The sequence below is a fragment of the Fusarium oxysporum genome, chromosome 1 (genome assembly GCF_000149955.1).
Source record: "Fusarium oxysporum f. sp. lycopersici 4287 chromosome 1, whole genome shotgun sequence".
Taxonomy (NCBI): Eukaryota; Fungi; Ascomycota; class Sordariomycetes; order Hypocreales; family Nectriaceae; genus Fusarium; species Fusarium oxysporum.
In genome coordinates, this window is record NC_030986.1 from 5,997,237 (window position 1) to 6,021,680 (window position 24,444).

General features: G+C 48.0%; 4 protein-coding genes across 4 annotated transcripts; 2 read left to right on the forward strand and 2 right to left on the reverse strand.

The window, feature by feature from the left end:
- Positions 1-12,941: 12,941 nt before the first annotated feature.
- On the forward strand, positions 12,942-15,260 carry FOXG_15007 (uncharacterized protein; the record flags this gene model as incomplete). Its single annotated transcript, XM_018395078.1, has 6 exons — positions 12,942-13,698; positions 13,752-13,819; positions 13,884-13,945; positions 13,998-14,140; positions 14,198-14,403; positions 14,450-15,260. 6 exons carry the CDS (start codon positions 12,942-12,944, stop codon positions 15,014-15,016), a joined length of 1,803 nt encoding a protein of 600 aa, XP_018255514.1. The 3' UTR covers positions 15,017-15,260.
- A 1,051-nt stretch (positions 15,261-16,311) lies between these two features.
- Positions 16,312-16,950, reverse strand: FOXG_15008 (uncharacterized protein; the record flags this gene model as incomplete). The annotated part of the gene is made up of 2 exons (XM_018395079.1): positions 16,312-16,534; positions 16,601-16,950. 2 exons carry the CDS (start codon positions 16,948-16,950, stop codon positions 16,312-16,314), a joined length of 573 nt encoding a protein of 190 aa, XP_018255515.1.
- A 1,181-nt stretch (positions 16,951-18,131) lies between these two features.
- Positions 18,132-18,551, reverse strand: FOXG_21939 (uncharacterized protein; the record flags this gene model as incomplete). The annotated part of the gene is made up of 1 exon (XM_018402318.1): positions 18,132-18,551. One exon carries the CDS (start codon positions 18,549-18,551, stop codon positions 18,132-18,134), a length of 420 nt encoding a protein of 139 aa, XP_018255516.1.
- Positions 18,552-19,832: 1,281 nt separating this feature from the next.
- FOXG_15009 (uncharacterized protein) lies at positions 19,833-22,129 on the forward strand (the record flags this gene model as incomplete). Its single annotated transcript, XM_018395080.1, has 4 exons — positions 19,833-20,343; positions 20,407-20,539; positions 21,562-21,947; positions 22,002-22,129. 4 exons carry the CDS (start codon positions 19,833-19,835, stop codon positions 22,127-22,129), a joined length of 1,158 nt encoding a protein of 385 aa, XP_018255517.1.
- Positions 22,130-24,444: the final 2,315 nt, after the last annotated feature.

Genomic DNA, 24,444 nt, shown 5'->3' on the forward strand with positions numbered 1-24,444 from the left:
CGCCACTGAATTACCGTCATTCTCCACTAAGGAAATCACAAGGACCAAGCCCCCTGAAGCTTGCAAGGATGGCCGGAGCTGCTCCGATCAATCAGTCGGCTGATTGGACAGTGAAAGTTAGCAAAACTGAGACCCTGTCTAGCTTGGCTAGGACCCGGGGAACCGGGCCCATGACCGCAGGGACCCTGGACCCCTGAAAACTTGGAGCCTCGGGAGACACAGATGTTCTCGAGGAAAATACTCACCGTCCCTATAAGGAAGAAAGGCCAAAGTTCAATTATACCATTTATGGGATGAACTATTGCAAGTAATTATGAAGAAGCCAAGTACTGCGCATGTTACAAGATCATTTATTTCATTGTTACCTGTGTATATATGGTAGCATGGTTGTTGCCTCTTAAAGCATCATATATGTAATGACTTCGCCCTCAATATCCCATGCCCAACGTTTTTTCCCATTCCATGCCTTTAATGAATAACAATACGTCGTTTTTCGCTTTAATCAGATCAACCATTATTTTCATCGTGTATAATAGAAACGTCACTGCGTTCCTTTGGTGAAGAAACAATTCATGAAGAACGCTGTTAAGGGGGTATCCTGTCGCCGTGGCGAGTCGAAGTATAAGAGGTCCCTCTTAGTTGACTTCAATGACCTTGTACCTGAGGGCCATCGAGTTTACGTGGACTCATATCCACTGACGCTGAAGATAGGATTTGACGACCAAGCGTGCCTTTTCTCTTGTCGTTTGGCGATATCGGGGGTCTCGGTCTCGTTCGCTAACGGGGAGGCTATCTCTTTGAGTGTCATGAGCCTACACTTGCGTACCGGACAGGGGGTCTAGCCAACCAGAGGACATCAAATGAAAGGTACATTCAGACCCACCTAATTTATGCGGTGATAGAAGTCCCAACAATTCCCAGATTTACATAGGGGTACTTTGCACTCCTGACAGCCGTACCGTGACTGAACCCTTTTGCATCTATTCCCATTATTTGTATTAGCTTGTAAGGGCTGCGGCTGACCCTCTCTAACCCGTATTCCTTTACAAGCTTTACAAGGCGAGGGGTTTTTATTTCGGACCCAATTATGCAGTGTTATAGGCGTAAATTCGTCTCCAGTATGAAATCTCTGCCTTGACTGACTGTTAGGTTGATACTTAGCAATAAGGCTATCCACAATGTGTTGCCGCCAGTCAGCTTGTGACTTTATAGGCTTCCACTGTGGCTGCCCTTTAAGCTGTAAAATGAAGCTATTGATCAGGGCTATTTCTAGCAGGAAGTCCCAAGCTAGGGCCTTCCAGCTGCCCCTACGGACACGGCGGTCAGGGCTCCAATAGGCTCGCCTTTGGTCACCTTGGTCCACAGCATTCATTTGTTCATTGTAGATAGCAGCAATTGACGGGATAGAAATAACCTTCACAGGCTCGGCACCAAAAAAAACGCTTGATTGGCCGTGCTGACGGTTGGTCTGTTGTCGGTCTCTTCCTCTTGCGGTCAACACGTTCAACGCCTGTGAAAACCGTAGATAAAAATAACACAAGAGCGTTGTCTTTCCAAATGATCTGGTTAACCTAACCAAAGATAAATTAGTAAGGGAAATCATAGAGGTCCTGTCTTTCTAACTGACCAGGTTATCCTTCGTAGGGACTGCCGTAAGGTAGTTGAACTCAAGGTCAGCGGCTGCTGTGTTGTCAACCTTCTTCAGCTTGACTAGGGGTTCATGGAAGCCACAGTTCTGACGGGCTGTGCCTGTGGCTCCGTGCCCTAGTTGACGGAGCCGGCGGAAGAGGTTAGGGGAGGAGAATAAGTTATCTAGGAATACGTGATACCTGGCTTTTGGCAGTAATTTTACTAGGGTAACAACCACAGCTTGGGTAGGATTTAGATGCTCTGCTCTCTCTGACTTCCTAACTGGCCGTCTTTGCCGCTGTTTCCGTACCTGTGGTGATTTTCGCCGGTAAGCAGGCCTGACCCCTACGGGCCCGTATTTTCGATGTGGCCGGTGCCATAACCACCGGAGGAAATAGCCTTCTTGGGCCACAACCCAAGCTTTGAAGCCTCGAGGGATAGGTTTGTTAGGTACGGCTGTTGTCTCTAAGTCTCTCCCTAGGAAGCGGACCATACACTCATCTATAGCAATAGATGTGCCTGGTGAGTAGCAGTCTAAAGACGCCTCCTGTATATGGTCAGACCAGGACCTAACCCGGATAAAGGTTCGGCTATAATCCTCAATAGAAGCTTCCTTATCGATAGTTGTGTGGTTAAAAAGGCGAAGGTTCCGTGATAATAGCTGGAATCGTGTGTAAGTCATCCATTTTGTAATTGGATGAAGAGGGCGTTGCTTCCCTAGGGGCGAAGCCTTCCAATAGTCCTTGATCTGCTTATCTGTGTGTAGTCTCATATAAATGAAGATTGCAATCCATATATAGATTTCTGCAGCAGAGGTTGATTTCCATTGGAATAGCCGTGACTGTGGCTTCAATGTACGACGGCCACAGCGAGCCTCTTCAAGCACGTGGCTAGCCCAGCTATTCGTGTAACAGGCCCAGCTTTTCTACTAGTGAAATAGGTACAAATAGCTGGAAATAGCAACAGCGGCTCCTGGGGCAAGGCTGTGATCTTAGGGACCCGAATTGGAAGCTTCAATGGCCGAAAACGGTAGCCGCGGGAGGGATCCGGAGCTTTGATTGGTCGGCAGGTATTATCAGCTGGCTGCTCACGGTAGCTGTTAGCAACAACAATACAGCTATCGTCATACGCGTTGACAGCTAGGTCGGAGGCTTGTTGAGAAGCCATGAGGCCGTAGGGAATGAAGAAGAAGAAATGTATGATGAAATGGGTGGGATTGATTCCTTTGGCCCTCCAAGTCACTCCATGTACCTCAGCCAAAGCGGGGGTCATGTGGGGCTCGGTACGGAAGTGTAGGCTTATCACACTCAAAGAGATATGTACCAGCGGCTCGATCCATCGATGAGACCTGTTGATATCAAAGCCCGCCGGATGCGATGCTATGGGCACACGCTCAATCTCGTCGCGCGTGCCTTTCTCTTTGGCAAAGACGCCGAGTCATTCTTAGGGTTAGCTGGAGTCTGACATTAACGGCATGCGCAGTCTTGTTGAGCAGGACCTGGATCATTGGCGCACGAAGGGACCCATTGGGAAGCTCCGCAACATTGTTAAGTTTATCCGTTCATCGCCGCAGCGGAGCGAACAGTTCAAGCGAGTTGCCCGGGAGCAGGATCACGAGGGATATCAGCTCTGCGAGGAATCCACGGCCGAGGTCGAGGTTGTCATGAACAACGAAACGCGGTGGAACTCCGCTTACATGATGATTGAGAGCGCTTTGCGAAAGCAGATAGATATTAGAGTATTTATCTTTGTAACTTAAGAAGAGGAAGACGGGGCAAGATGGATCCCGGCGGAGGATATATTATCTAGCGAAGACTGGCGGGTTCTTGGCGAAGTTAACGAGCTTCTTAAACCTATATACCTTTAGATGATGCGGACATAAGGTTGGGGAAAAGGTGATAGCTATGGATGCCTGTGGGAAGTGCCGATAGGAATGGAATATCTGTTGGAGCATTTTGAGGACTGGAAGGTCTTCTATAGTGAGGTTACGGAGGAGACGATGGGAAAAACTCAAGTGGATGCTGCGGAGCGGATTGCAACGGTGTCAGCAAATTTCCGAGTGTCCAACGGTCGGCCAAGCCGCGTTCACCGTCTCCCTGCCCGCTTTGAGGAGGATGAGGTTTACGCGCTACCACAGCGGAGTCAACCTCCGAGATTCGTAGAATCTGCCTTACCGTTGCATTCTCGGGCTGATTATTCTACGGCGGAGAAACGATCAGCGTCCGAGACGTCGCAAAAGAGCACATTACCAGCGGACCATCGAGCCTACATCCGGGCATCAATCAACAACGGTTAGAAGAAGCTGAATGAGTATTATGACAAGCTCGGAGAATCTCCCTTGTTTGCGGCAGCAATCATTCTTCACCCGAGGTTCGGGATCAGCTGGTTAGAGGCGACTTGGGTGTCTGAGGAGCAACTCGCTTGCGTTCGTGATGCCAAGGCTGGTATCAAGGGTTACTTCACCCGTTGGTACGACGCGAACCAGGGACTGTGCGAGGAAACAACGAAGTATGACGCAGCGCTAAGGACGATGGGTCAAGAGGATGATCAGTACACTCAGTGGATTAATAGCAAGACAAAGAAAGCGTTTGTGATGGGTGGCAGTGTCGGCGAGCTCGAAAGGTACCTCCGTCTCGAGCCACAGGATACGCAGGATGCTATCCAATGGTGGAGAGACCACAGGGCTTCGTTTCCTTCACTGAGCAGCTTTGCCCTGGATGTCTTTGCTATTCCAGCGATGGCGAGTGATTGTGAGAGACAATTCAGCCTAGCGAAGCTGACGTTGACCTCTCAGAGGCTCTCGATGGGCGCAGATACATTGGAACATTTCAATGCCTCAAGAACTGGGTCAGGCAGGGTGGAGTAGGGTTAGGTAGTTGAGTGGGTAGCTGAGTGTTGGTGTACACGAGGGGGATGACTTCGGGTAGGGGTCTCCACTCACGGAATTGAAAAGGGTATCAATCAAATCAAATAAATCAACTTTGAGCTCGAGGGCTGTCAATCAAACCAACTTCGGGGCCAAAGTTGATTTGATTGACATATGATGAGCGCTGGTGGTGGTGTCGCATTGAACAACGACGGCAGTTTCCACGCCTTAACCGTTTGGCCATCGATATACTCTCGATAAGCCCTCAGTCGGCAGGGCCAGAAAGGGCCTTCTCAGGTGCGCGTAGGACCGCATCATGGGACCGGCTCTCGATGGCGTGCGAGCGGCTGCAGGAAGTTGAGTGTCTTGGCAATTGGATGCGGAATGGGCATATTGTGGGGACTGGGCTCGGTGGACTGGGGCTAGTATGTGATCCGGACATTGGCAATGATGACCTCTATATAGAAATGAGTGATGTTGAATAGCGTGGCGATTCTCTGCACTTCAATACCATAGATTCTTATCACCAACTTCCTATTTTGGGAAACTGGCGATGTCACATGATCATTATACGTGAGTTGACTGATGAGTCTGAGTTAAACTTATGAGCGAATTATGGCTAGGCCGTATGTAACTCATATGAGTGAGTTAGAAGAGACGAAACTTATGAGCTAACTCAAACGCCCAGGTATGCCTCAGACCCCTGGGAAAGGCTCGTTAGGGCCCCTGATGGAGTCCACTGCTGCACATGAGGTACGCTCTGGTGCTTTGCTTATACTTGAAATGATATTGCTTTCGAGTCAAGCTTTCTTCTGAAATCCACCTCGAAGTTGACGCCTGAGTTATCATCCCAATATTCCTGACCATTTATGATGTATCGCACATAAAAGAACAAAGGGCTCGAATCAAGCCCATCCGCATCAAAGAGGCTAATGCCAACAACAAACTTAACGTAATTTTGCACACTCCTAGAACTTGACGCACGATAATACTTCGCTGGGGTTCCGGAGACCGTCTTCCAATAACCTCACGTAAAACGGCAAATGATGAATTTTCCAAAGGCCAAGTCAGCTACCACGATAAGTAAATACTATGTCGGACATAGAGAGTCATGCGACGACTAGAAAAATAGAGTCTGTGGACTCTGACATCCATTGGCTTTCGGGTCGAATCATCATCACGGAAGTTAGGTGGAAAGATTTCCCATTGAGGCAACGAAGCTATTTTCTGGTTGGCTATCTGTTCATCCGAGAGTGGGTTCTTGTTCACAAATGATGGACTTGCGCCTATTGTCAGTGGTTTGTCGGCGTTTGAAAAGTAGCGTACATGCTCCAAGTTGGGGTCAAAATGAACAGTCTTGAACGAAGGCCGCTTTTTCGCGCTGCGACGATCACCAAATAAATGCAGAGCCGGACGTGACTGCTGCTGTATCTTTTCTCCCCCTTTTTGGACTTGACCTTCATCGGTTGTAACAATCGAAGTGACACTGAGCGTTGGCGCAGGGGAAGCACAGTTCAATCCTCCAGTGTGTTGTTGATTCAATGTGACCCTTTCACTTGCAGTACAATTGGGATGCCCATGGTGAGGGTCGCCCTCGGGCTTCTTTTTCGAAGTGGCTTGTGGTGGCAGGGTATTCAATCGCAAAATCCGCCTGGCGCATTCTTTCAAGTTTGTGAAAGTCTTGAAATTCTTGCCGAAAGGTTGGAAGATACCATTATCTTTGGAGGTATGTAAGGTTGAATCTCCTTCAGTAATCGAACAGATGGAAGTCACACCACGATATTGCTAGGTTGGACTACGCGATCGCAGTGGCATTGCCGGGGCACTTATGGCGTCTGATCTTGCCTCCATGTGTCTGCGTGCGAGCGGGGGTCAAGTGTAGACGGAATGCAAGCAGAAACAGCAGGAAAATGATTGGATAATTACTGGTTGAGAGCTCGCGCTTGAGTCGTCTTTTTTCGTATGTAACCTGGGAGAAATAGATGTCGAAGAGTTGTATCTTACGTGTGGTATGATATATGAGGCACGACTGCAATGCGTGATTCCACAGGACAACACAACAAGAAGCTGGCGTTGAGAAAAGCATCGTGGCAGGTGGAGGTTTATTTCATTTGGTTATGATGGTGGAGCAGGGATTTGTGTTACATGTTGAAGGTGTGATTGGTGATTCAATGTTGACTTTTGCTTATGGTGAATATGGCCGTGGTCCAAGGGTCATCGAACATATGGTGACCCTGCTGCCAGTGCCGGGGGTGACATTGGAGAGAAACCAATGACTCTGAGCATATCGCTCTTCCTAGGCCTCAGAGGACCTGGAGTGTACCATCATAGTTTTCAGTCATGATACGATGAGCAAATCGTCAAAAGTAACATGTGAAATCACCACACCGCAGGCGGTTCAAATCATCAAACCGTCATTGCGGTCAGTATTATCCAATAGTATCTGAAGTTCCCTAACATATGAAAAAGGCTTTAGCGTCAACATCTGTGGCTGAGGGCATTCTATCGGCCTAACACCGGCACCCTCAAAGTGAAGTGACAGGTAATTAAGCTTTCTTGAGCTGTTTTTGGAACAAAAGTTCACGAGTCTGCTGACCCTACCCTTGAGAGTTCTTGATCCAGGCTCCGTCTAAGTAGAGGCCATTCTCATACTGGGCGCCCATGAATACTACCTAGAGACGTCATTCTAGGCGAATGAGGATGATACCGCAAGAAAGTCGATCTAATAGAGATGCATAGGTGACAGGTTGGGAGTGTTAGTTAGCGTCATTTCGGGAATGGAACTTGTTTCCATCGCCTTGTCCCTCAAGGTTAGTGAAGTGTAGGTGGGCTAAAATGACAAGAATTACGCCATAGATCTGCCAGATATAACAAATATTAACGCCAATCTACCTCGATATCTCCGCTAAATGTATACAAGACCCCTATTCTAAGACCAAAGACCACCCATACCCAAACCACCAGTGCATCCACGCCTAAAATATACCACCTCCAACTAGACCACGGACGTCGAGTTTATCCCAAGGACGCTAGGAAACAGGATCGGCGGATGTCACGCGCCCGCTCGTCAACGTCATGGAGGCAGCGGCGCTCGCCGTAGGCAATATGCAATACAGCGACTGGTGCGACAAGCAGGCAGGTCGGTGACACGCCAGGCAGCACCAGCACGGGCATATAGACCAGAGAATCTGGTTCAATAACGTGGACGAGGATGTGGCGAAAGTGGGGCGAGTGGAAGGGGCCCTAAGGCTGACCTGCAGGGGTGGAAGATGTTTTTTTCTTGAAATTGGGACGTTGAGGTGAGGGAAACGTCCACATTATACTGCTATATAAACCATCCAAATCAAGCAGCCATATAATTAGATTTATTACGCGTAGGATATGGTCGCATCACATAATATGCCCAGCCATCTTCAGCATGGTAGCCGTTATTCCTTTAGTTGCATCCGACGAGGCTGGTAACCACTCGCCGCCAGCCACGGACTTGCCACTAGGACTCATCGTCTTCGCCATCTACATCCTGGCACTAACATGTTATGTCATGTGCGTTTCCCGACGTCGTAATATCAGTGGTAATATATACTAAGGTACACCAAGCTCTTGGCTTCTCACACCCAACGGGCATCCAACGCAGGATCCAGTGGCCTCGGCAGGGCTGCCGTCAGATCAATCAAATCAGATGGGGACGCAAATCTGAACTGAACTGATACTTTACCCTCTGTATCTGATCTGATTGATTGATTGATAGATATCTGATATAAAATAGGTCACGTGGAGCTATTCCCAGCCTCACGATTCTGCCCGTGGGATCTGACTGCCTTGTTGCTTAAGCATAGGCCCCCCAGAGTAACACACCCTCCCCTTATCCAGTTCTTCAGTAGTTGGATCGACTCAATGCTCGATCCAAGTAGAGAATGTCGCTGTGAGCTGACTGTAAGCTTCGCAAGACTGAATGCTCTCTCACAATCGGTTGACATGGCCGGGATTGCAAGGACATCTAATGCAAATCTACTTAAACGCGGAAAAGCGTTGCTATGATCAATCCACCAAAGAACAGGGTCATCTACCTGTTCCGGCTCGAGCCTATAGTATCGTTCAAGCTCACTGCCTGTTGCCGAGAGCTTAGGCTGCCGACTTTTCACCCACTGCTCAAACCTACTTTGCTCAGGTCGGGGCGTCAACGAGGAGGTGGCCGAAATACTCTCAGAAGAATCATCGTCGTTTTTCGAGTACCAACGCTCAAAGTAGGCTTTGATGCCATCCTTTGCATCCCGAAGCCATTGTAGCTGCTCTGGGGAAATCCAATTAGTCTCCAACCACCGGAGGCCAAGGTCCGGATTCAGAACAACAGAGGCCGCAAACAGAGGCGACCGCCCCAGAAGAGTATAATATTCATTCAGCTTAATCCAAGCAGCGTTTATGCTTGCCCTGATACTAGCACGCTCTTGACCCTCCATACTGGCAATGTTACTTACGGAGCGAGCATCGTCCTGCAAGTAGTCTCCTCGAGAATGTACAGGAAGAGCACCTTCGTTAAACAATGGGCTGGTGGATGGACAAGCCGAAAGAACCGTTTCGCGACGGCGGTGTAACGGCGTGATCTCAAACCCTTGGAGTCGCGATGGTAGTCGGGACTGGCGCAAGGGTCGCTCTCGAGTTTGCCTGACTACAAATGGCCGAGCAGACATTGACTTCGTATCCGCAACCGATTCAAGCTCCTCCCCCTGAGCTCTACGTCTCTCCTCCGTAGCATGATTCGCAGTTTCATCCTCGTAGAGAAGCCTCCAATCTTCTAGGTGTTCCAGAATATACTCCATCCCTGTCATGACCTCCCAGAGCCGGCCGTGGCCTCCACTTGTACCCCATCCTTGTGTTCTCATTGTCATATTGTAGATCGGCTCTAAGATATGGCTAACTTCCCTGAGGACCTTCCAGTCATCGGAGGTCAGAATGTCGGCCATGGGAACCCTTTTTGAGGCGTCTGCTTCTAGCCCTAAATCTTGGATGAAGCTATTGAGCTCAGACTGCTTGACCAAAGCGCGCTCGATCATCATGTAGGTCGAGTTCCACCTCGTAGCGTTGTTCTGTATCACTTCCAGCTCAGCTGTTGACTCTTCCGCAAGCTTATAGATGTCTGCTTCCTCCTGTTCCCTGGCATGTGCTTTGAATGCTTCGGTACGCTGCGGAGAGGCTCGGATGAACTTCACAATATTATGAAGCTTCCCAACTGGGCCCTTGGCTCGCCAATGTTCAAGGTCTTCCTCGACCCGCTCCAGCATGCCATAAGCCTCAGATTGAAGTTCAAAAGAAGCTGCATCATCTCCATAGAGGAAAGCTTGGGCGACAAGGTTTAAAATATGCCCGAAACATCGCATCCTTCGTGCCTCCGCATCCGCTCGAGTTATCGAGGCATCGAGGTTCGTGTAGAAGTTTCGCAAGCAAACGTCATTGCTAGCTGCATTGTCACAGATCGAGACCCCAATCTTGCGATCAATCCCCCAATCACGGACAACATTTCTTACAGTGTAGGCGATATTCTCGCCAGCGTGAGATCCAATCTGCCTCCTGAAAGCATGTAGCCGGCTTTGGTGTGAGTTACTCCGATCAATGAAGTGACCAAATATCGAAATGAAAGCTAGTCTATTTGGAGACGTCCACAGGTTGAAGTTGATGTGTATCTGTGTGACGGCTTCATCAAGCTCCTCCCTGACGGCAGCTTTCTTCAAAGAGAGTATATCCTCCAATTCTTTCTTGGCTGAAGTTCGACCCCAGGGTATCTGAGCATAAAGATCAGAGTCTAACTGACGAAACAGCTCTTGTAGGTAGGCACTCTCGAAGGTAGAGAAGGGAAGATTGGAATCAATAATATAGCCAACTGAGAGTTCTCTGATCCGTGCCATCTTCGCTCGGGGATGAACCAGGGAAGAAGAGGCTGGCCGTTTCTTGGATGCGCATCTTTGAAGATCAAGAACTGACGAATCGTCGAATGAACCCGGTTCGAATGTCTCGGTGATCCTATGAGCTCTGAAACCGTCAGTGATACCCTGGAGATAGGAAAGTCCGACAACTTGTAAAGATGAGCTTGTGCCGAGGATGTCGACTGAGCATTAAAGAATCGTGGCGCGCCCTTGTCATCACAGAGTCGGCAACACCAGATATCTCCGCTAGATGTATTGTCTCTCTTCAATTCTGCCAGGAACCAGCCATGGTTTCCTATCCAGCTTCGCCGGCCTCTACTCTTCCTCCTATCTAAGAGGCTCGCAATGACAAAACGTCTTTGGCCCCAGGTAATCTTGTGAAGGTCGTGAACGGAAGAATCGGTAGTCGAGGCCAGAGCCAAAGCTGCAGCATACTGCTTGGCGATGCTCTTGGGTCGGGACCCGAGATGAGGAAACGTAGGTGGTGGCGATGGCGACGGGCTGCTGATAATGCTGCCTTTCAAAGCGGTTTCGGACATTATAGATTATAGTTAGTAGAGCATGTGGACGGCTGCCAAGATGCGTTCCTGACGACCCAAGGCTTGCTTTGTTCCTCTGGCTAAATCTACATCGTATCAGAGCGAGAGGTAGAAAAAAGGGGTGACCTACCTTCGTATTCGCCTCTACCTGAGACCCCGGCAGGCAAGGGTCCAGGACCAATCAGCTCGGCTGACCCCTATAACATCGTGGCTTCCAAGGCGAGTCACGCTTTCCGGAGCCGGAACATATAAATAATCCGATGTATCTAGGGTAGCTGCTCTCCATTCAGATATATCAGATGTACAGACGTTGTATTTGAATTGATTGATCTGACAAAATTCCATATCTGATTTGAATTGATTGATCTGATTGATATATCTGATTGTTAATCTGATCTGACGGCAGCCCTGAGCCTCGGATCATGAGACTTTGTCCAACGACAGTTTTGAGCCGGTGATGCTAGACCAAATTGCCCCTGCATGAACTTACAGGCAGTGGACGGCCGAAATGAATGATGTGGTGAACACCTCATCCGGTTTCAATACCTGGTGAGCATACAAGTCTAATACTATGTTAATTCCATTTTCTGACTACTTCTCAGCGCAATTTGCTTAGGGCTAATGGAGGACAAGGACATAATCCGTCATTTATAATGCTGTCACGTCTTTTACTCGAGTTGCTTTAGTTAATGGTTCTTTAGGCGCCATGATACCTGTCCTATATGTAAATCACGGATCATGCCGCCCAGTTAAACTCTAGAAGGACTGCCCGAGTCTTATACGCTTCGGCAATATCAATTGGAACACTCCCACAAACTTTGTTATGGCGTGGATTTGTATGCTTTCTTGACTCTTCCAGCCCTCTGTCCCGGCGCTAATCATGCACGTTGCCAAGCTTACCTACATTTGTTTTGCAGTCGGCGATTGAAAACTAATTATCTTCGAGCGATAGAGGTAGGTGCTATTAATATAAAACCCTAACCCTAATCCTCTAATAGTCTGATATGTGCCACGCATCAGCCCTAAGCTTTCTCAAATCTAGAGACATAAAGGACTGTTGGAGACGAAAGCCTTCTCAGCGGCATCGTGAAGAGATGGAACTTATGCCGATCGGTAACCATGTTACTCAAAAGACCAGTTTGAAAGGTTATCACCATGGTGATAGAATTGTTTTCCTAAGCGTCACTGCATTCGTGCGGCTTTACTGTTCGCCAATGCACCATCATTCCTTTTTAATATACCACATCAAAAGGACATTCCAGCCACAGCAGTCGTGATGTGTCGGGGCATTCTTCAAGTCGTTGACGGTATTTATCCATCCCTACCGCTGCTGATAGGCTAGGCTATGACATTCTAGGATGGATGTTGGCCGTAAAGTCACCGTCATGATGAAACAAATTGGCTCGGGGTTACCGCATTCGGGATGTTCAACTGGAAGTGAGGAAGGTTAGAGATTGAGTACACAGTAGGGCAAGCCGGGTTGCAAAGCATATTGATACCATGATGACCGTCTTGGGGCCTGAATGAAAGCCAGTAGTACAATTTGCAAAAGCGCGCGAGTCGTTGGATAGCAATGTTTGCTTCTCGATGAGATAAATGTGTTTCTCACTTGGCGCACTAACAAACTATGGATCAACATCACCTCGGTATTTCTACAATAATTAGAGCAATTTGAATGCCACATTTTTCCTCACGACTTACCCAGTGCAGGCACTTGATGAGGCAATGAGCAGAATCATGTTGCGCTAGAATACAGACGTTCTCTGCACCTTCAGCCCCGCATCTCCAGACGCAACGTCATCGATCGACAGCAGCCAACCCGCTAATTGGCTCAGGCAGGCCCTCCGTTTCATAGCCCGGATCGACATACTGGGGGGCATCTGTTGTGCTGGCTAAAGAGAGACTAGGCTTACTCTTGCGCTTCTACTGAGACTACCATTGTATATTTATCGCAACGACCCATCGGAATCGTTTTAGTTGTACACCACGATGGCGGCATCAGCAGCATCTCGCGAGTCCAAGCATGCGCCAAGCGACGCCTCGGGCTATCTGTTTCTGTATCAAGACGAGGGTGGCGGTTACGACGATGGCCAGAGAACGTCAGTGCCCGCTGTGGTCCCTCACAGACTGAACAGGGGGCTCCGAAATATGACTCTCCTTATCTCAACAGCTGCTATTATTTTCTTGGCCTCGAATATATACCTCGGCCTTCCTCCCTACGCCTTCTCCGACTCCGGCTCCGGCTCCGGCTCCGGCTCATGTCCGTGTCAACCATCCCGAGTGCCTCAGTATTTCCAGACCTCACCGGAGCTATGGCCCGGCGCTACTGCCACTGGCAAGCCAGCCTTTATGGCTCAGACTCGTGCCTTTGAACCTACAGCTGCAGCCACCTTTGTACCGAATGATCCATTACAGACCTCCATCCCCATTGAGGGTATGACGGAAGGCAACAAAAGCATTTTCAAAATGATGGGCCATTTGAGTCCTTACTCCCCATCTCCCGGCTTCGGCGTGGATGAGTACCCTATTCCCGAGGGTGCCGAAATCGTTCAGATTCAGATGCTATCACGCCATGGCGCACGATACCCAAATCCTGACTCCGATGTGGCAGAGCTTGGTGGGCGCATTGCCAATGCCTCAGGCAAGTTTAATACTAAGGGACCTCTGGGGTTTCTCATGGACTGGAAGTACGAACTTGGACAAGACATTCTAGTTCCCAAGGGGCGCCAAGAGCTTTTCGACTCTGGTGAGCAAACGTGATCGAAGAGCCTTGAGCTTTGCGCTAATTCTGTGCGGCAGGTGTTCTACATAGCTACATGTATGGCCGCTTGTACAACCCTCATAGCAAGCTTATTGTTAGAACTACGGTACGGCGCACTCTCAGCAGCTCATCTTAGTCCAAGGCATTTTTTTAAAGCTGACAGTAGATAGACTCGAGATCGAATGCTGAAATCGGCCGAGTACTGGGTGGCCGGCTTTTTCGGTCTGGAATGGTATGCTTATGATCGTGCAAGATGGAAGCACTTCAAGTATTGACTCTGATAGGACAAACAATGCCACTATCGAAGTAATTATAGAGGCTGCGGGCTTTAACAACTCACTTGCTGGAGACCTAAACTGCCCCAACACAGCCAAGGCCGATTACAAATCGCTGGTGGAAGCTTGGGTCGAGATATATCTTCAAAATGGTATGCTTCTAGCTTTGTTTCGATAAACAGGGACTGAGACTGATTTCATTTTTGCAGCGACCTCTCGGTTCAACAACATGACTGATGGATTCAAATGGATCCTGGCGGATGTTTATGCTGCCCAAAAGATGTGTCCATTGGAGACGGTTGCCTATGGGTTCAGTAGGTTCTGTGATCTATTTACTTACGGAGAATGGCAGAGCTTTAGCTACTCTATCGATCTCTCATTCTCTTCTGGCGCAGCGTTCCATAGTGCCACTGGCGTAAGTTATTTGCCCGCATACGTATGTGGTGCTAACTATGTTGTAGCGGGCCGTTGGCCTGGGCTACCAACAAGAGGTTATTGCACGCCTCAAGAATCACACACTAGGCTACTCTGGCTCTCAGATCAATACGACACTCGACGGCATGAAGGAGACCTTCCCCTTGAATCAGAGCCTTTACTTTGACTTCTCTCACGACAAGGACATTATATCCATCTTGACGGCATTTGGCTTCCGCCAGTTTGCAGAGAAGCTCCCCGCTGATAAATACCCTGGCGATCACGAATTTACCGTCTCACATATCACACCGTTCGGCGCTCGCCTAGATATCGAGATCATCAAGGCGCATAAGCCTATCTCGCCTGCGAGAGACCGCTACCTTGAGGGTAATGACACCAAGTATATCCACTTCGTTCTCAACCAGAGAACTATCCCTCTGGGTAAGAGTTTCCCCGAGTGCGATGTTAATCGCAAGGATGGTTGGTGTGAACTAGACACGTTCCTCAAAGTGCAGGAAGAAATGGCAGATAAAGCCAAGTTCGATTACGCCTGCTTTGGGGACTATCCATCATTATCATATGGCAAGGTAACAGACGGTGCTCCTCCGTCCTAATACATATACGACGCAAATGTGGTGTAAGAGAGATAAGTTGCTATAATACGCTACGTAAGGCCGTGACAGTGCCACTGGGGATAATTTTCCTATACATGGAAACGGAGATAGCGTCTTGGAAGGATATCAAGGTCACAAAATGAGGCTTGAAGGGATTTTGTGTTGCAGCATATAGGCGGATAGTAGACACGCTTAACAAATAGTATTAAGGTTTGAAAAATAAACGGACAACCTGATTCCTAACCACCTAATCTACGGTACTAGACTGCGGGTATGTTACGTACGTCCTCAAAGTCTTACACATCGCTTGTCCAAAGCCAGGTACATTTACCAAGCATTTAACAAGATCACGCAGTTGCGGGGGATATGTTCTTGCGCTATAAATTGACACACATTAGCTGAATGGTTGTATAAGTATGGTATATTTCTTTTTACTACGTATTACTTCGCTACCTGGTAACATACGGAATAGAGAACATCGTAAAGCCAGAATGACAACCCCAGCTATAAGAACGTTCTGTTATAAGCGCGGTGTAAGGACAGATAGCTGGTGTTGTTAGCTTGATTCTCAGTGCGTATCCTTCTTCTAGTCAGCTATCTACTAGTTATGACCATGACTGAACACGGCCTGAACCTGACATGCTAGTGACGTGGTCATGTGAAGTTTAATTGAGCAGGCAGAGCGAAGTGATATATTCCTCGCGAGGACAGGGAGTTCTACCATAGGCGAGAACTGGAACCGATTAGAAATCGATCACGAGTTAGAGAGGCTTCTTGGTCTGGAAGAGCGCTATGGTAATGATATCGACTAAGCAAAATCCAGAGTAAAGGAACTACTTAGAATGTGGACAAATGCACCGGATACAAGCGTCGATGATGGGCTTGGCACTGACCTGCCACTCACGCAAAGCGGCTCAAGGTTTTCGTCTTATTAAGGTCGCAAGCACCACTGTTCATGGAGACTTATTGCCTGACTTATAATTTTTAGTAATAATGGTTGCTTTTATGGAATCTTTCTCTCGTCATGTAGCTTATATTGCATGTACTTCGTTATAGATGAGGTTTCATGATGTGAGTAGCCATATAGCTATGTTTATTGCTAAGGAAACTAACTATTTTAGCATTACACCGACTTAATTTCGCGACGAGAAGCTGGACGCCTAGGCTTAATATACTTTCTAGTTACCTTTGTCTCATTTCGGCAAGTCATAGGATTCATACACCTCAAAATTAATCATCTTGCTAATACCTCGCTTTCCGTCTTTATCTTCAAGCTCGATCTCTGAGGCCGTCCTTTAAGATACGCCAGACTCAAGGATGCGCTCCTGTGAGCTTATCTGGCCAATGTTACTTCCACCTCCGTGGATCTCAATTATTTGATCGTTTGGCGCTACAGAATACAACCTCTTATTGGTAGTTGAGGTGAATTGTTTGGGCCCACTTCTGGATGTCTGACTTTGAGAAGAGGATGTATACGCCTGATCCGTAAACACCAATCTCGACGCGAGCATGTCAATGCTATGAGATGGAAGTTAGTAAGCGTATAGCAAGAGTATCTGTATGGCAGTAATAGGTTCAACTGACAACATGACGAAAGGGAAGAGGTATTCCATAGTGTAGGCAAATCGGTCAAGTTGGCTTGCTACGTTCGTCGCGCTCTGCGCGGTAGTCTGGAAGGAGTACGTGATAGCTCTCATGACGCCAATAACGGCGAGCAGAGCCAGACGAACCTTAGTGCTTCGCATTAAATATCGAAAGAGGCCCGCCTCAATGGCTGCTTTTAGGGACGTGGCTTTTGCGGAGGCGAAGACGGTTAACAGGAAGTATGCGCTGATGCACTCCACCACGGCGATTAAGACGAAGTAGCCGATATGAAGATTGTTGATGACTTCCTGATTTGAATCACCTCCGTCTATGATGGATCTAACCCTCATTATGGCGATCATTATTCTGAGGGCTGAAATTATGACTATAATGGTCCAAAATAAACTGGCCAAGACATGCCAGCGGCGGTTTCGTAGCACACGGCTCAAGATCACGTAGCTTTGGAATGAGAGCCCTGCTTCTTGGACCTTTTGTACACAATCCAACGTCAGCCAGAAATGCTCACATTTTGAATATTTGTGAAAAGCTGGTGATGCTGCAAACGAGGAAGCCAAAGAGAACGTTTCCGATTCCAATGGTGCTCAGGATGGACCAACTGAGCTCAAAGTACACGGGATCCGATGAGCTCAACATGGCGGCGTATGATGGAACCGGAGCAAGCCACACGGAAAAAACGACGAGACGATTCAAGAGCAAGGACAAGATGGGAATATTAAGTAATAACGTGGTTGATAAGCGAGTGTCCCAGACAAGCGAGTGTCCCAGTATACTGTGCACCTAGAAATAACCTACCCTATAGTACTTTTAAAGCTTAAATAAAATAGCTAAAAATCTGTAGAAAATATTTTTTATAATAGTATAGCTAATAGTATTAAATAGTATTTTTTAAAGATTTTTCGCCATTTTATTTTATATAGAAAACCTTAAAATACAGTGTATTTTACAGTGTAAATAAACTTTAAAGTTTATGGCTATATAGGATATTTTTTTAATATATAAGAAACTTAATATAGCTTATTTTAAGACTTACATATAAGCTATTAAAATTATAGCTATTTTAGGCTTAGTTTGGATTTTTAAAGAGTTTTTTTAAAATCTGAATTTAAGGTAGAAATAAGACTGGGACACTCACTTGCCTGGGACACTCGCTTATCAACCACGTTAGTGAGGTGGAGGCCTTAACACATCGACGTTATCCCCTCAACTGTCGCACTGAGCGTGCTTAAAGGGTTAAAGTAAATGTGGTGAGCAGCAGCAAATGTGTTGATTGATTGTTCTTAAGTTATCTCTTGTGCGGGGTATTCCATCCCGCAGAGTTACTTAAAAGCATATAGCTAGATTACTAATGCCTACCCTGCGACGTCAACTGTGCGAAGCCTCCCAAGCGGTCACTCACAAGGATCTAACCCAATAAGAACTATCTCTCCAGCGAGCGTATGAGGTTCTGTCTGAGTAGCCAGATAGGCCCAGGTAAGCTGAGTCTTGAAGGTCGCTAGGGACGACAAAATGTTCATCGTCGATTCCTTGGGCTTGGTTGCCCTCGGCATGATGCAGGGGGATCGGAGGGACGGGGGGGAAGAAGAACGTTTGGTGGCATCGGAGTCACTCGGTTTGTAACAACGGGAATGTAGGCGATCTGGATAATATTGGAGGCTCGAGTAAGGACGGTTGGAGCGATAGAATGAACAGTACATGCCGATGGGGGACGAGTTCCCCTCGAGGGGGCATCCTTCTCGGAGCCTTGCACAAGATCCACGTCTTCGACGTACATAGATATGGGAGTCTGTGACCTCTTAGGCCTGATATAGAACCTCCAGACTAGACATGTAGCGACAGCAAGCATAACGATGCCACCGACGATACCGCCAATAATGCCGCCAATGTTTAGGCCGCCGCCGCCTTTGTCAGATCCGGCCTCTTCATCTTGCATGCAGACGGATGTAGCACATTGGGTACAGTCGAGGGGAACGGTAAATTGGCAGCTCTCGCCGTCTGAGCACTTAGGACATTGGAGCTCTGTGCCATCGTTACAATAGATGCAGTTGTTACCTTGAGGGACCAGCTGAATTACTGTGGACAGTCTTCAGTGGCTGTCGATAGGCATGAGGATAAGGGGACTGTAATCACTCACTATGGCTTAACTAATCCAAGTCTCTAGCAACGAGGTATCGACGCCCGTCCATGTTAATGTCCCAAAAGTGAGATGCCGTCGAGAAATTGAGATAACATCGGCGCTCGAACTTTGGCAAGTGTCGATCACTTGGGCTGATAAGTCAAGCTTAAGTTTGGTGGGTTATCGGCGCAGGCTTGGCAATGGCTGGATTTTGGCAGCGATTTGCGATAGAATCCGACGGGCGAGGAAGAAAAACGAGAGACTGAACGGCTCGTTGAACAAGGATGAGGTAAGGAGCATCTATAGAATAAACTTGACTAGACCTGGGTTTTGGTTAGGTCCGAGATGTCTGCTGCTTCGCTGGGTGAGGTAAATTAGTCTGGTTACTGGAGTCAGCTGCCCCTTTTCTATAAAACGAACGGTAGTGGCCTTTCACAGGTTTCATGGAAGCTCATATCCAATTAAACATTTACCTACCCCGTACTATGTCCAAACGCATCCGTGCACGAGTCCGTGCACACGCCAGTGTCCCAAGCTCTGGTTTTTGGTATGCCAGAGGGTCTTGCCGGTCAGGCGTGTAAGGGTAGGAAAGGAATGCCTTCTTTATAGAACTTGTAAGATTCGCAGTTCAATGGTGGACGGATTGCCAGGTTTTTATATCGAGTTTCTGCCCTAAAGCCTTCCAATTTTCACATGTCAAGCTGCTTCAAGAACATATCAACAAAGCAAAGTTTATGCACAGTAAGCCATAATACGTTTTGCTGCAAGCCTACTGTACCAAGGGTAGACGGTACCATGCAGTACCCCTCCACCGGTAAGACCCCTTCACCGGTAAGCAAAAATGAAATTTCCCCATATAAAATGCTTTTATCAATTACTTATTCCTCGGTCAGTATTTAAGTTATATTTACATGCAGGAGTTGGTTCTGTTGAGAATCTGCCGTTCTTTAATACTATGGCATAACTTTGTAGGTTATGTAAGTGGCTTGGCCGTATTCCAACAATGTAAAATCGCTATGGATGACTTTCTTACGACTCTACTTTCTCAAGCCTTCATCGGACTTACATCTACCTTCAAGCCACAAAACCGGCTTTGAAATGCCCCGAGACTTCTATACTGAGAGTGAAATTGTTGAAACCATGCTGGATGTCACGGACAACGGCCTCTCCCAAGACCAATCTGCCCAGAAGCATGGCATGCCTCAGACCACTCTTTCAGACCATTTAAGATGTCTACCATCTAAGTCCGAGGTCACCCATCCCGCCCAGCTGTTATCAAAGACCCAAGAGATCGGATTAGTCAGCTGGGTACTCAGACAAGAGGCTCTTGGCTATGCTCCGTCTCACAATCAAGTTCGCGCCACCGTCGCTGCCCTTTTACGACAACAAGGTCGGGAAAAGCCTATCGGTGTACACTGGGTAGCCAGATTCGTAAAACGCCATCCAGCTACCAAGGCTAAGATAGGAAAGCGCCAGGAGGCATCGAGGTTCAATTCCTTTACTCCAATGGCCATCAATTGGTACTTCGATATCCGCGAAAGAGAGTATGGATGGATCAAGCCCGAGAACACAGTTACTGTCGGTGAAGGCGGTATCCTGGCGGGATTTGGTAAGGACTCGCCCTTTTTTACTATTGACTTACTATAAACTTACCGACAAACTGTGAATATAGGCTTAGACTCCTTGGTTATCGGTAGTAGCGATCCGAACAAAAAGGCCTTTCTCAAAGGCTCTCAGTCCCGCATTTGGACTAGCTTTATCGAAGCCGTGACTGCAGATGGCCGTCTTTTGCATACTTGCGCATTGTAAGGAGAGCTCTACCCACTCCCGATTGGTCAATTAGATCTTATTATCTGATAAGATTAAGATTGTGGATGCTGAATTCCTTGACGAGTCGTCTAATTTCATTCATTCTGCTTAATATATTATGACCTCTCACGTGAGTTCATATGCTACCAAACATGCTGCCTGCTACTGCCTGCTACTGCCTGCTACTGCCTGCTACTGCCTGCTACTGCCTGCTACTGCCTGCTACTGCCTGCCTGCAGCCTACTTGGCACTGCATTGAATAGGTAGTTCGCTCCTTTTCATATATATGTACCTAGAAACCTTTGCAAGGAATTAACTTACTCCTCATCTCCTTCCCTGCCTGTTACTACCGGCATCATCCACACCAAGATATTATTTTGCAGTCCACCTTTATTACATATACCTCTAACCATGTCTTTCTCACAGCATTCATTATCTCCTACCGTCCCTACAACGCCTTCCATGTTGAACCTCTCCTTGCCGACGCCCAGTGTTGCTTCTAGTGCTCTTCCAAGTACTGCCTCGATCCCCTCCGAGAAACCTTGATTCTGGACCTTTTTTTCGATATGCAAGAGGTTCGGAGCCTGAATTCAGACCAAAGGAGAGATCTGATCGAAGTGGGAAGTCCTCAAATAAAAGCCTGCATTACTCTATCGCCTGTTGGGAACTTAAGCGTACGGAGAGGTTTCTCTCTGTATTTGCTAGTGGTACACTATGGGTTGAAGGCAGTGAGGCTTCATTATCCCAATGCCTTACCCTGATGGATGCTATCCTCACCTATTTTGAGGATCAGAAGGCTTATCCTACTTTGTCAAGATAATGCTTGACGCTAATGTTTTATAGGTGCTATATAAATCAGACCCAGAGAAGAATCTCCGCATGGTTCATTCTATTGAGATGGGCTGGTTTATCCTTGATAAATACTACGCCCTCATTGAGTCAACGCCAGTATACGCCGCCGCGATGCTTCTCGATCCCTCGAAGCGGAAGTATTACCTTCTTCAGAACTGGCCTGAAGAGTGGCGTCAGAGACTATCGATACTGCTTATTCGATCTGGCAGAAGGAATACGCGCTTCTCCCTCATGAATCACTCCCTGCCCCTGCTGCTGTTGCTGATATCGATACGTGCCATCCATCCTCGAGGAAGAGGGTAGAGAATGAATTAGACCAGCTGAAACGTCGTCTAAGAGTTCAACCTACTTTGCAAGAGGATGAAGATATGTTTATGGCGTTTATTGAAGATAAAACTATCGATATTGATGCTCTGAAGATAACTCCTCTTCAGTGGTGGTTAACTCCAGAGCAACGCCGGCGCTATCCTCGTCTCCACCGTATGGCCATCAATATCCTCTCAATCGCACCCTCCTCTGCTGAACTAGAACAACAATCCTCGGGAGCACGCCGTACGTAGAGCTAGGATAGGCTTAGGTTATCGCCAGAGAACCTCCAGAGGTTAGAGTGCATGGGCAACTGGTTTGCGAGGAAGTTCATCTCTTCGGAGGAGCAGCTCGCGATGATAGTAGAGGCTGTGGAGATGGATGATGAAATGAACATTGTTTTTGATGAGGAGGGTTGGGATGCATAATATAAAGTGGCTTACGAAGAATTGAGCATATATGCGGCATCTGCCCTCCCTACCTACCTTATAGTCTATCCACCAATCTACCCACTACTCTCTACCCACTCTACCCGGGTAGGGTAGAGGAGACCACTTCTCTACCCGGGTAGGGTAAAGAAGTGGGTAGAACTCCCTCTACTCTACAATGCCCAAGTATGATTGAGCGTGTGCCCATAGCATCGCATCTGGCGAGCCTTTATATCAACAGGCCTCATCGATGGATCGAGCTGCTGGTACATGTGGTATAGACAAGTATCATTTGCCGCCATGTTATCAGAGATGGCACAGCCAACTCGCCCCTCAATCTCCCATTCGTGGACGATGTCGACAAGAGAACCGGCAAGATTCTCGCCACTATGAGCACCAGATTGACGGCGCAAAGCCAGAAGACGGGACTGCCGATGCCCCAGTTGATCGATAAAGTGCGCAAATACAGCCATGATTGCAAAGCGATTCGGTGACGTCCAGAGATCGAAGCTAATATGCACCGCTGTCAACGCGTTACAGAGCTCTGCCTTGATATCTCGATTCGCTTCAAAGAGCCGGTGTATCTCTCTAGCGATAGAGCTACCACTCCACGCCATCTGGACCACTAAATCGCTGTCGAAATGGTTGATGATCTTCCGAAGGAAACTGTGCTCGAAGATGGTGAATGGCACATCGCTATCAATGACGAACCCAACGCTTAGTTCTTGTATGGCTTTTATTTTCGCTTTTAGTATGACGCTCTGTTCAAGCCGACGCCTTTTGGGTGTTGCACCAGAATAAATATCAATGGCACTTTCATCACCAGGACTTGGCTCACTAGACTGGCTGGCTGGGTGATCCGGTGAGCTCTATGCAGGTCGGTCAGCTGCTGGGTATCTTGTGAACAATATTGAACGGGACAGGTACATGCTTTCGGAGATGATCTGCTGCGGAAGACGCGGCTTGCACCGAGAACTCCGCTGCGCCTTTCATGTCACATCGATTGCAGCACCAGAAATGACCTATCGGTTGATCTTGATAGTTCAGTTCGACAAGGTCCCGTGCGACCTAATCCAGCTCTTTCTTCCCTTTGCACCTTTTCGAGCCAGCGAATCTTCTTGGACGAAGCGACGGTTTTTCCAGGTAATCTTGGGCAGATCTTCAATAGTCGGGTTAGGAGGTAAAGCTGCAACGACTGCCTTTTCCAACTGCTTGGCAACCGTCTTCGGCTGAGACAATCGTGAGAAGACGGAAGAGGGAGGTGTGGGGCTACGCGTTAGAACACGATAGTAAATACTTGATTTTGGGGCTGACCCACAGCTATGAGAAAGTAGACCTTATGTTATGTTATGTTATGTTATGTATATTTTTCGTCCGGGGGGCCGTCGGCCCCAAAAGTCTCCTAATGGAGCACAGGACGTGCTGAGCTAGAGAAATCGGAATCTATCTACACACTAATTACAGAAATGTTATTGGTCATAAAGGATTAGTCATTCGTGACGCGAGATTAGTCTCCCCCATGGCGTCCCATTTCTGCAAACGCGTCAGTGAACCGCACTCCATCCAGCATATCATCGGCACAAATGGCGCATCCTATCGAGCCTGTTACCCGTCAGCGGGATGACAAGGCGTAGCTGACATATCGCAGCCGCTTTTGGAGCCTGAAGTCAGGGAGGCTGAGATCAGCCTGTGCGTATGGCAGTCTGAGGCTGCCTTCAAGTAGTCCCGGCCAGACGAGGGGCGCTGCAACGCCCTTCATCTGGCCGTGAGCATATGTAAGAGAAAGAAAGGAAGGTGACAAAAGAAACACGTGGAAGATAAAGAAGGAAAGAGAGTTGCGAGTGCTTCTCTCGTTGTCGTCGCCTAATAGCGAGGGCAAATCTTTCCAAAGAACTCACTGTCCTTGGACAGATCGAGAAACTTGGTAAAGTCTTTCCCTATTGCTAGATTGACTGCTGCATTCGGCGAGGGTGCTAGCCTCAACCGATGGCGCGGCGGTACCTTTCTGCAGTAGAAGATGTGATCCGGTGCTTTGCGTCGGCCGCATGAGCAGACCAGGCGTGCGTCGTCGTGGTCGAATCTCTCATGATACGTGGCGAAATCCCCATGGAGGGACCTCGCTGCCAGCAGATGGTGCAAGGCTGAACGCGGGAGCGAGAGCTCCGGCGGGCAGCCTGTGGTCGCCTTGAGGTTGAGTCTCTTGTACTGCTCGGGAGCGGAGGTGGACCACCACGCCTCGAATGCTTCTTTCAGTTTTTGTCTTGCGATCCTTCGCAAATAAGCCAGCGTTGGTTGAGCATCTTCGGGCTCGGGGA